Source organism: Impatiens glandulifera, chromosome 9 (genome assembly GCF_907164915.1).
Source record: "Impatiens glandulifera chromosome 9, dImpGla2.1, whole genome shotgun sequence".
NCBI classification, from domain to species: Eukaryota; Viridiplantae; Streptophyta; class Magnoliopsida; order Ericales; family Balsaminaceae; genus Impatiens; species Impatiens glandulifera.
Window position 1 is genome coordinate 27,293,264 of NC_061870.1, and position 13,856 is coordinate 27,307,119.

Here is a 13,856-nt window from a genome sequence, read left to right on the forward strand (position 1 = left end):
AATCCTATTATTTATATTTTTCTATTTCCCCCCAAAACCAAAATCTTATTCTTTCTCTCTTTTTTGTTTCATTCTCTCTCTTTCTCTTTTGTTTCATTTTTCCTAAACCCACCGGCAATTCTCTTCTTTCATTTTCACCGACTTCTCTTCTGATCGATCGAAATGGTAAGACTTCTTCCGTTAATGAAACGTTTCATTTTTTCCCAAAACCAAAATCCCCACGACAATCTCTCTCTTTATTTTTCGTTTTTGTTTCCCAAAACCCAACCCACTGTCGATCTTACTGAAACGTTTCATCGACTTCTATCTTCCGATCGATTGAAATATAAAGTCTTTTTTCTTTCTTTCGTTTATCTTCCGTTCGAAATGATTGTCATATCAATATTTATGTTTAACGTTTATGGTTTAGCTGCTGAATCGATTTAGATTAAAGTTCTAAAAGATCTGGATCTTCATACATGACCTACAAATTAAATTAACATTACAATAAGATTATTGACTAAAAATGCTAGTTTCGGGACCAGAAAAGCTGGTTTCGGGACCAGAAAAGCTGGTTTCGGGACAAAAAATGCTGGTTTCGGGACCCGAAACGGAAAAAAAAAAAAATTTTTTTTTTTTCGGAAATGAGTGGTTTCGGGACCCGAAATAAGTGGTTTCGGGACCCGAAATAAGTGGTTTCGGGACCAGAAATGAGTGATTTCGGGACACTTTTTTTAATTTTTTTTAATCTGAAACATTATAATGAATCTTAGAAAATCAAAAATAATTGAAGATAATGTTATTATACTAGAAATTTACATAATTAAACATTTATTTACAATGTTACAGTCTGTCATTTATATCACATTTAAAATACAACCTACAATTTGAGAGATCTCAAATAATCTCATTTCTTCATTAACTTGATCAATAAGAAGATTTGGATCTTCATACATGACCTACAAATCAAATTAACATTACAATAAGATTATTGGTTTATAAAAAAATAAAATAGCCATAAAAGATCGTATAGAAACCATTTCGGAGTTTGAAATCACCCTAAAATGGTGATTTCAGGACAAAAAATGCTGATTTCGGGACTAGAAATGCTAGTTTCGAGACCAGAAAAGCTGGTTTCGGGAACTGAAACGGAAAAAAAAAAAAAAAAGATTTTTTTTTTTTTTTTTTCGGAAATGAGTGATTTCGGGACCCGAAATAAGTGGTTTCGGGACCAGAAATGGTTTTTCTTATAACCTAATTGAAATTAGTTCTGCAACTAAACCCATAACAACAGCCAAACATTATATAATCATACTTTCGGGTCCCGAAATCACATTTTCGGGACCCATAACAGCCAAACATTATATAATCATACTTTCGGGTCTTTAAACCATCCATTTCCGGACCCATAATGCAGCAAATACACAATAATCATAGTTTTCTATCGTTAAAATCATTAAAATCATTAAAATCCATAATTCTAACCGCAAAAAACTAAACGATCTTCAAATCATTAAAATGATCTACGATTCTAAAAGAGAAAATGTTATTTACCTTGTCCTTTGAGATCTGAGAGATCTTGGAGTCTTGTATGGAGATGTACCTGGACCACCAGCCTGAAAAGATAGTATGAAGTGAACACGAAGGCAGACAATGAAGTGAACATACACGAAAGAGTTCTCTTACCATTTTCGATCGAAAGAAGATGAAGAAAGTAGAAGAAGTCGGGAATGCCGGAGAGAAAAATCGCCAGAGAAGAAATCGGGGTTCGCCGAAAGTGATAAATGAAAAGAAGAAAGAGTGGGAAACTGAAATATTTAATTTTTTTATTTTATTTTGCTTTTTCTCTCTCCTAGCTGGCAAGACCACGTGGGATTCGTGGCCTTGCTTTCGCTAACCCTTCGTTGGGTTTATCAATACTCTTAAGATATCCTCTATTAGAATTATTAGAAATAGAAGTTGAATAGTATTGTTTAATTTTGTGTGGATCAAACTAAACAAAATAAAGAATAGTTAACATTTTAAACTCCTCCTTGTTTTTCTTAACTACAAAACCTTAACGGCATTGAATTTATATTCTTGTTTTTATTGATAACGTCATTGCATATTTAGGCCTTGTTTGGAATTGGTCAATGGTAGATATTTCAAACTCCAAACAAAGCCTAATTTATAACATTTTTTTTTTCAAACGAACTCATTGCCTACATAAGTCTGAATGTTAAATAAATAAAAACAAAATAGTATCAAATTTGTCAAATGGAGAAATGACTTTTGTAGTTTTATTTATAGATATAATTTTTATTTCAAAGGGGGAATATAACTAACTATGCCCATTTTAAACATCACAAAATACGTTACGTCTTAAAATAAACCAAATTTTGTATCTATAGACTATCATGGGTCGAATTAGCTTATATTTAATATATTTATACCCTATTATATTATGTACCTCTCTTTTTTTCTCTTAAAACATAAAATATTTTTTTTAAAACAAAATAAAGTCAATAGATAAATATTTTGAATCTGAACTTTTACACCTACCCCACGCAATTCGTGACATTTTGTGTCCAGTGACCTACCTTGTTTCCTTAATTAAATAATATATGGGTAAGGTATAAAATTTTATACTTATATATAATATTATTTTAATCTAATTTTATAAATAAATAAATAAATTATGATAAGAAGATTCATAACCAATAAAAAATTGTTGTATATTTTTTAATATAATTATATTAATAGAATATGAAAACAATGAAAAAGTAAAAGTCGTTTGGAAGCTTCCAAACAGAATTACAATGATGTCATAAACACATCTTCTAATTTCTTCATCCATTGCCTCTATTATACAATTAATTATTATTGATAATATAATAAAATATCAATATATATTTTTAAGGGGAAACAAATAAAAATAAAAATATCTTGAACTAATTAAACATTTTTTCATGATTATTGTTATATTATTTTCCTACTAATTTTAATCTTAATCTATAATTTATAATCAACCGTTAGCATTTTTGACTTTTTGAAAATGAGGCAGGTATACTTGAACCATGAGAGCGACCCATTTTGAGAAGAAAATGGAATGGGTCAGTTACCTTTAATAACACGAGTTCTTTTTATCAATATTTTTCAAATTTATATTTGCAATACGCCTATAAGATATATATACTTTGAGTTTTAATATTATGATAATATTAATTCTTTAAATAATAATATTATGTGTGAAAACGACTAGATACCTTTTCTTTATTAATTGTATTAGTTAAACAATAACTAATACACAAGAAGATATACAAATTTTGTTCTCTTACCAGGCTCCGAAGGAACGTTAGCCCAACGGACTTTGACCATGAAAAAAAAATGCAAAGACCTAAAGTCTTTCATATAGAAAAACATATAATTGCTATCGATAGTTAATAATAATAATAATAATTGGATACATATTTAGTTACTGAGAAGATAATAAATTGTGGTTAATTAGTCTTATTGTGGCATATGATTTTCTTTAAAGATATAGGCCTAGTTTGATTTTCAATAAGCAAACTAAAAATATAATTTCATTGTCTTTTATTATCACATTGTTTAATTTATTAAAAAAATATTAAAATATTTTTTATTTTAAATTATTAAATTTTATTTTATCATAAAATATTAATATTCTTTAATTTTTTAAATTCTCAATACCTCAAAATAATCCCATAGCATTATTTTTTGTTTTTTTAAATAAACAGATGACTACATACTTGGAGAACATGTGGATATGTTTTGATGTATACCAGTCTGTTTGGTCCATCTAGATATTTTTTTACTAGAAAATGGTGCAATTATATGCATATCCATTAAAATGGATTCAGCAAGTGTCTTATATTATTAATTTAACGTGATATTATTATATTAATAAATTAATAATTTATTATTTAAAGAGATTTTACGTATAACTTCTAAATTAGAGATCTAAACTAAATTACAAAAACAAGTACTAGATACATTCGTGAGTTTGAGAACTTGATTAAGAGTACGTATTATCGTCACAAAATGTATATGAATAATTTGCTAGATTATCCTGGTAAAAATAATGAATGCTACGAGGTTCAAAGCATAGAAGAAACTGTGCATATATACCATTCAAAATTCGGTCGATGACGAAGCTGAGGATGATTCAATAGTTTTGAAAATGATCACTCGGAAAGAATTGCAAGCGGCAACAACTTTTCACAACCTTTTGTTGCAATACATGAAGACAATACCTCAACTTTTAAGTGCAATGAGGAAATTTAAATATAAACTCAATAAATATTTGAAGTTCAACCCAAAAAAACAAGTGACTATAGATTTATTTTTTACTAGAATCTCTTAGTAATTTTTAATTTATAGTTTTGTTATGATATTATATATATATATATATAAAAAGTTATTATCTTATTATTTTATCGTTTGATGTCCAATTTTTTACTGATCTCAAATTGAGACTAGACAAATTATTAATTTTATCGACTATTAATTTATAGAGGTTTTACTGTATATAAAAGATGTTTAATTTAATGTGATATAAATGAGTGGTTTAAATATAACGATAAAACCATTTAAAAAAAATGAAAGTCTAAAGTGTACTAAAGTTTATGTATATTTACAAGAGATAAAAAAAATATAATATAATTATATAAATATATATATTTATAAAAGATAAACAAGAACCCTATCTTGAACAAACTTGTTTAAGTTATTGATCACAAAAGCTCAATTTAAGGTAGTATGTTTGAGAATTAATTCTACTATTTTTATTTTGAAAAGGCTAAAATAGCTATTTGGTTCTCGAATTTATAATTTGGGTTTCAAATTATAAATTTTACTATACTTTTAAAATGTGTACAAATTGGGTTTCCTGTCCAAATATCCAAAATTCAAATAATCCCGGTTTGGAACAAAGCCCAAAATATTATCCAAATTCCACATAACCCGGTTCGGAACAAGGCCTCTTTCTCATGAAGCGGGCCTATACTAATTAGAAAAAAATTGAAAGAATAATAAAATTAAATGAACTCACTCAACCACATTACACTTTTATAAATAGCAATGAACCAGTATAAAAAAAATAATACAATCAAAATGTAATCCTTAGTATAAATTGAGAAATAATTAATATTACAATTCACATCCAAATATATAGGCAACAAACAAACACGACACACAACACAATCAATCAAATATTCAATCATACGTATACAAATTTTCTTATCCAAAAATAACCTGTATTATTCTTTCTTATTGAAATATCGAATGTATTAATTAATTAATTAATTTATACCAATCCCTTTCTCTTTGTACCATCTCCACCGCCGGCGCCGCCGCCGCCGCTGAAACTGAATTCCTCAGTCGTCTTCACAGTCGACTGGTCGGCAAAGATCCCATAGCTTTAGCCTTCTCCCTCAGCATAAACTTCTGAATCTTTCCCGTCGATGTCTTAGGAAGTTCAGTTTCAAACACAACCGTTCTCGGCATCATATAATGCGACAATCTCTCCCGACAAAACTCAATAACTTCCTTCTCTTTTGGAACAGGTGAAATCCCACTTCGAAGACTCACAAACGCACATGGCGTCTCCCCCCAAAACCCATCCGGCCGAGCCACCACCGCCGCCTCATTCACCGCCGGATGACTATACAAAACCGATTCCACCTCCACACTACTCACATTCTCACCCCCCGTTATTATTATATCCTTAGACCGATCTTTAATCTCCAAATACCCATCCGAATGCATAACCGCTACATCTCCGGTATATAACCACCCATCTTCCCTCATACACCGATTAGTCGTCACCGGATCTTTTAAATAACCCAACATCAAACACCCACCTCGTAATACAACCTCACCGACCGTCAATCCATCTCGTTTAACACTTAACCCAGTTCCAGGATTCACAACATCAACTTTCGTCAACCCAATTGTTCTAACCCCTTGTCTAGATTTCAACCTAGCCCTTTCCGTTGCCGGAAGCCGATTCCATTTCGATTTCCAGGCACAGGAAACGACCACGCCGGCGACCTCTGTTAACCCATACCCATGACTAACAATAAACCCTAATGCTTCCGCCCGGAGTAAAACGGAAGAAGGCGGCGGTGCCCCGCCTGTCAGGAAACGAACCGGGTGTTTTAACGGGTTGTTCGTGGGTAAATTGGATAACATGGTGAGGATGACCGGAGCGCCGCAGAGGTGGGTGACGTGGTGACGGTTGATTGAGGAGTATACGTCAGCAGCTTCGATCTTACGTAAGCAGATATTTGTCCCTCCGACGGCTGCCATGCCCCATGTAAAGCTCCACCCGTTTGAATGAAACATGGGTAATGTCCATAGGTAAACCGGGTGTTTTGGTACGGCCCAGTCGATTAATGAATCAACGGTGATGATGAAGATCGAACGGTGGGAATGAACAACACCCTTTGGAGAGGAAGTTGTGCCTGATGTGTAATTTAAGGTCATCGGGTCCCATTCACTTTTAGGACGTATCCAATTGAATACCGGGTCACCTTTCTCAACCATAGATTCATACGTATCATAAAACGTATCTTCATCAACAGTCGCCGGCGGATTGCCCTCCGTTATAAGGACAACCTTAGGCCGGTCGGAAATTGACGGAAAAAGTGACAGAGCTCCGATAACAGTACCCAAGAAAGCATAATCAACAAACAAAAGCTTCGACTCGCCGTGACGGAGCATAACAGAAATGGTACGCGAATCGAGGCGAGTATTAATGGTGTTAATGACGGCACCGGACATTGGAATTGCGAAATGAAGTTCGTACATGGCGGGTATGTTTGGGGCCACGACTGAAACGACGTCGCCTCTTCCTATTCCGATTCCGGCGATGGATGAAGCTAGACGGAGACAACGGATGTGGGTTTCTGCCCATGTACGGGTGGCGGCGCCGCCGTGGATGGTGGCGGGTAAGTCGGCGTAGGCGGTGGCGGCTCTCTCTAAAAATGTTAATGGTGTCAATGGACAAGAATTCGCACCATTTGGTTTCAAAAGATCCATTCTTTTGGGTCTTGACTCAAACAGTTTGTTGAGTATTTATTTCTTCCCAAAATTGGTGTGAAAATAATGACGAGTTGGGAAAATAGAGAGTAATTTAAATAGGGAAAAAGAAAATGATAAAACAGGGGATAATAACGTCTTCGTCGTCGTAGTTAATGCTTCCAAGTTGGTATTTGTTGCCACATTAATGTTTAAGTTTAACTTTTAGGTGGAGTAAATTCTATTTTCAAATAATAATGTATTAACAAATTGTACTAAATTGATCATTTAATCGACAAAAATGTTGCTAACAGCTAGCTAGCTAGCCATCAAATTAATGATATAATAAAAAATATATTATTAAAAAAAATATGAAGTAGGATGGATGGAGTTAATAGCTACCTTATAAGTTGAATAATAATCATAGCAGGCCCAAAGGAAACTTAATTAATGATTTCATCCCTACAATGTGTAAAAAACGGTTAACAATTAATTGCGAATGTTGTTAATAATGCAGTCCATCTGGAGCTAATTGAAATTACATAATAGAAATGGGTTAACCGTGTTGCTTTTAAGTACTGCAATGTTTAGTTATAGTTGTGAGAATTGATATAGAGCTAGCGTACGTGACACCCATAGTCGATCTCCCGCTTAAATTCAAAACGCTTTTAGATATAATCGAATCGGTGACATTTGGTCTTTTAACCTGACTTTTACATTTGGTGGGACGATGTTTTGTTATTGTTGGAGTTAAAACTCAATAATTCAGTTCAAATAATCTAGAATCATTAAAGAACTAGCATGACATCCATAATCACGATCCTTTGCTTAAACTCAAAACGTTTTAGATGGAATTGAATCCGTGACAATTTGGTCTCTTAAACTGACTATTATCGCTATATTTAGTGGGATGATGTTTTGTTGTTGTTAGAGTTAAAACTCAATAATTCAGTTCTTATAATCTAGAATCACTAAAATAATTTTCATAGGTAAATAATAGTATATTTTTGACACTTATTTCAATTAAAATCAGCTAAAATTCTAAGAATTGGAGTCATGGTTTTCTAATATACATGAGGCCGAAGTTTGGGACATACTCTCGTACAAACATTATTCTTAATTATTTATTGTAACATATAATAGTATATAAATAATTTTGTATTTTAATTTATAAAAATTATTTAATTTATTTGGTTAAATGTTTTAATAATACAATTAAGGATAGAACTCTGATATAAAACATTTTTTTTAAATTTTTTTAATTTCTTCGTGATAGAATTTTGCATGTAATGACAACAAAGATCAAAACAAATTCAAGATGTAAAAATAAAATGATACCCATTTCATATAACTAAATATATTTATAAAAAGTTTAAATAAATGTTTGAAAAAGAATCAATGCAATGGAAACACTTGGCATCTTTATATGTATTACAAGTGTCCCATATTCTTTTGGCATTAATTCTTTTAATTAAATTGTATGGTTGCTTCATTAATTTCTTTTTCTATTGATTGCATGAAATGCATATGACCCTAGTTCATTTCTTTTTCTTTAACATTCATGAAATGAAAATGACCCTACTTTATTTTCTTCTCTATTTTTTTTTCCTTTTTAATTTTTAAGCTCAAGTTGCATGTGAGAAGAGATGAAAAAGATAATAAAGATAATTCCCTTTTTCTTTTAATCAATTTGATCAAATTAACAGAATACTAGGATGCTCTTAATTTGATCTATCGCTAAGAGTGCTAGTTGTGTCAATACATTTTTTTCATGGATAAATGTTAGAAACGTAAAAACAAAAACTATTTGATTTTCTAACTATCAGCAAAATGTTGATGTTTAAATAAAAGGAAACCATGAACATCATTAGTCAAAATCTTTGTCTAGCGTAGCGACCTTTGGAAGAAAAGGCAACTTCGCAGGTTAAAGAAGTGTCGGCCGAATCTTCTCCTAAGTTTGATTAGTGTCGCTAAACATTCGAGAAAATTAGGCATTTAGAAATTCTTAAAATCGTCTAAGAAGTCTTGAAAATTGTAAAGAGTATTTGTGATCACTTTAATCGTATTAATATTAAATCATTATTAATATATTGTTATTTTATAAACATAATTGCATGTATGTTTTAAATACATTACAAATAGTTTAATCGCAAAAGATTGATTGTTTTATTGTTTTTTACTGTGAGTTGAATATATATATGTATGGACTTCATTGAAGCAACTAGACATGATCCAGACCACAAGATGTGGTATAAGTGACAAGACTATAAGGGGAAAGATAGTTGTGGTTGTTGAATTTAAATATCAATTATGCTGAAAAAAGATTGCTCTAGTAATTCATCTTAAAAAAAAACAATAAATTAAATTCCATGTCACATTGAAGTTCTACATACACTCTTAAGGAGAATGTGTTTAAAGACATTAAAGTTATACGTGAATTTGATATAATGAGTTCTTCTTGGTTATAATTAAAGATCAATTTAAAATCACCCGCGGTAACTAAACTAAATTGTCCCGTTTTAGACGATTTCTCCCTGGTAGTTGACTTAGGATGAGACGAGGATGGTATTTTTGTCATCTATCCCGACCCACCCTGATTTTATCTCGTTTCTGCCTCGAACACTATAAACACAATTAAATATATAAAATAATTAATATATTTATTTATTCACTATATTTTAAAAGAGTTTTAAATTTATATTTTTAAATAATATAAATTTATAATATATTACAATATATATTATATTAAAAGATCCATTTATATAATTTATTTTTAAAGAATATGATATTAACGATGCCTCACATAAATTTCTCAAAACCAAATCTAATAGATATAATAAAAAAATATCTATGAAATAAAAATGGGACTCCGTCTCCCTAGTTTTAATAGTCATATGTGAAAACTTATTTAATATAATACAAAATGAGTGTATAAATATCTTTAATATTTAAATAAATATATATATATATATGTAATTTATTATATATGTGTGAAAACTTATTGATCAAGAAAAGATACAGATAAATATTAAAATAATGATTATTTATAAGGTATTATCTTATGATTATATAAATTAAAAACAAATATAACTTGTGGATAAACAAAAGTGATGGACAACTCAGGTACATTTGAATCCATCACGGCTCTTTACAGCGTCTTTACGGCTCTTATTTATTTATCTTATATATATATATTTATTTATTTTTATATTTTTAATAATTGAAATAGACGAAAAAGCATGTGATTCCCTTAATCCTTTGGTGGAGACTCTATTTTTGTTTTCTCAATTTGCATGCCTGCCTCCTTAAGGTTAGGGCTGTGGAATTACTTAAATTGGTTTTAGTTCATTAATAATGTAATTAGAAATATTCTTACTTAACCGACTATTTGTCGAAATTTCGATTCTTAATAAAAACGTTTATAAATTGAACTGATTTGAAGGGGAGTGACTAATAGGGTAGTACTATTTTTTTTAAATTAAAGAAATAATCTTAGGTTAGATTGAATTATTAAGTTAAATAGTTTACTTTTTTTGAAGAGTTTCGATGCAATCAGTTTGGGGTTAATTAAATAATGTTTTGTTTATTTTAAAAATATTGAGTGGTGGTAATTTTTAAGTAAATGAATATGTTTTGGTAAATACATATTAAAATATTAATACATAATGATATATAATTTAAATAAAAATATATAATATTTTAGTATTTTAAATAATTACTTAAGTGAATAATATTTTGATTATGATTGAACTTTGAGATTGAACATTTGGAAACGACAGTTAAAGAAAAACAATTATATTAAAAAATGATTTGGATACACATAATAATGATAGTTTTTTTGTTTATAATAGATTACCATAAAATTTGTTGAATATTATGACTAGATATGAATTTTTGAGGGATTTTATTCTAATTTAAGAAAATAAATATTTATTTAATAGTGATTTATAGTAATGGATTTTGAAGGTCTTAACTTAAGTGCATAGATCTCATTCTAGGGATGTGTTGCTCCTAAATTTATATTTTTAAAATATTTTTGAGCCTAAAATTATATACAGATATCTGAAAAATAAATTTAATTAAGGAAAATAAATAAATATTAAAATTGGTTTATTTGTGAAAGTAACAAAATAAAATAATATATAATAATTTTGTTTTTGTTCTTTTTTTGTAGCAGTTAAAAGAAGAAGAAAAATGAATTTTGATATGTGTAAACTATTGGTGCTAAATTTAATTTAATTTATTATAAAATTTTATTTTTTTTATATATTTTATATTTATTCTAAAATCCGAAAACGCGCATATTTAGGTGCGACGTTTTAAAAGCTACTACATCATGGCCATGCTTGTACATTATAGGATTAATTGTTGTTAATATGTATTTATATAAGCCGGCCGCCACCCTATCTATATAAATAAATATTTATGAATCTGACAAAAAAATATTTGTACTACATTAATTATGTAGTTGTGGGTACATTTTATTTTACTAATGCGCAGTCAATGATCTCTGCGTGTTATTATTTCTCTATTTTCATTTGTTTTTTTCTTTTAGTGTAATAGGTTTGCATTAGTAATGATCTTACTAACTTTGCCAACTCAGAGGGGATTATTCAGCGGGCAACTTATCGGTCTACAGTTTAACCCGCAAGAGGTTTAACTTTACCTGAAGTGTTGCGGGCGTATAGAGATGTTGGTAATTAATGATGACAATTTGAAATCACGTACTTCGCGGTAATCAATCTGAACTGATTGGTGCGGTTTTTCCCACTTTGACCGGGGATCAGAACGGATCGAAGAAAACCCGAAATATGTTAAATATACAATCTATATATATATAATGATGCTTAATTTTTAAAGTGTCCGGATTGCCGGATCGAGAGTTGTGGTTAATTTGGATATTTGGGTCGGATTGTGGGTTGACCCGCCCATAAACTTAAAACTGTGAAAAATATAATTAAAAATACTAGAGATATGTTTCGAACTTGCAACCTAACAAAAACAAGTACAACCCTTTAACCAACAGGGATACTAAGACTTTATAATTTAAATTTAACACCAAATTTGATGAACTTGGACGTTTTAACATTAATATAAGTTCAAGTTTTTAACTAACTAATCTATATATATATATAATGATGCTTAATTTTTAAAGTGTCCGGATTGTCGGGTCGAGAGTTGTGGTTAATTTGGATAGTTGGGTCGGATTGTGGGTTGACCCGCCCATAAACTTAAAACGGTTAAAAATAAAATTAAAAAATCTAGAGGTATGTTTCGAATTTGCAACCTAACAAAACAAGTACAACCCTTTAACAACTAGGTTACTAAGACTTTATATTTTAAATTCAACACTAAATTTGATGAACGCGTGACGTTTTAGCATTAATATAAGTTCAACTTTTTAACTAACTAATATATATATATATATATATATATATATATATATATATATATATATATAATATGATGCTGAGTAAATGAATACTTGGGTCGGATTGTAAGTTGACTCACCCATAAACTTAAAACGGTTAAAATAAAATTAAAAATGTTGTCTGTAATTTTTTTTCACGGTTGCTGTGGTTAATTTGGATATTTGGGTCGGATTGTGGGTTTACCCGCCCATAAACTTAAAACGATTAAAAATAAAATTAAAAATGCTAGAGGTATGTTTCGAACTTTCAACCTAACAAAAGAAGTACAACCCTTTAATCAACTAGGCTACTAAGACTTTATATTTTAAATTCAACACTAAATTTAATGACCGCGTGACGTTTTAGCATTAGTATAAGTTTAACTTTTTAACTAACTAATATATATATATATATATATATATATATATATATAATGATTAGTAATGGATATTTGGATCGGATTGTGGTTGATCTACCCATAAACTTAAAACGGTTAAAATAAAATTAAAAATGTTATTCGAATTTTTTTTTACGGTTTTTTATATTATTACTCGTGCAAATGCAAGGGCTAAATGCTAATTTTTTTAATGATAATTATTTAAAACAATTAATATATATACTTATTTATTGTGACTTTTTTTTATTAAAGAAAACTCTTCATCTTCTTTTATTTAATTAATATGTTCATTAGAATTATAAATTATTGACATTTTGATAATTATAATTATAATTATTATAGTTATTTTATTATTTATTATATATTATTTATAATTTAAATTATTTTCTGGTTTCGGTGTATTCGTAGGAAAACCTGTCCCGATCGAGGTGGGTTGATAGATTCGGGTGGGGATGGTAGTATGATTCTTCGAACCGAACCACCCTATTATAGTCCCTAGAAGCGGGTGGAGTATACGGTGAGAAATTGAGAATGGTCGCCCTTGAGGAATAGTCAGGGTTTAGTGCATGAATATAATTAAATATCACTATGGTTATAACTTTTTCTTATTAACTTGTTTTCATGGTTTTAACCAAATTGAACCAATGATGCTTATTAACTTGTTTTTATGGTTTCAACCAAATTAATCGAATGACGAGATCATGTTGTTCATTGGGAATTGAAGGGGGATAACGACCCGACATTCAAATATATTATTTGTTTAATTACACTAAACGTTTTAAGTTAAATTAAACTCATTATATTTGGTTTTACCCATTTAAAATTGTAATACTACAAATAATTTTATATTTCCTTAATCAATAATACATTTGAAAACTAAACTTAAAAACATAACAACACAAAAATTATTAAAAATTAAAATTAGCCACTCCAAAAACACCAAAATTTAGAGCACATTGAACTACTAACAAACAACCACAAGAAAATCATAATTTTCTTAAGAACAACTTTTTTTCTGATTGCATTGATGAAAGAATTGATAATGGTGA

At 29.6% G+C, this 13,856-nt stretch overlaps 1 protein-coding gene across 1 annotated transcript; it reads right to left on the bottom strand.

The window, feature by feature from the left end:
* Positions 1-5,078: 5,078 nt before the first annotated feature.
* LOC124913738 (2-methylpropanoate--CoA ligase CCL4-like) lies at positions 5,079-7,071 on the bottom strand. Its single transcript, XM_047454151.1, has one exon. The coding sequence runs from the start codon at positions 7,018-7,020 to the stop codon at positions 5,365-5,367; it is 1,656 nt and encodes a 551-aa protein (XP_047310107.1). The 5' UTR covers positions 7,021-7,071; the 3' UTR covers positions 5,079-5,364.
* Positions 7,072-13,856: the final 6,785 nt, after the last annotated feature.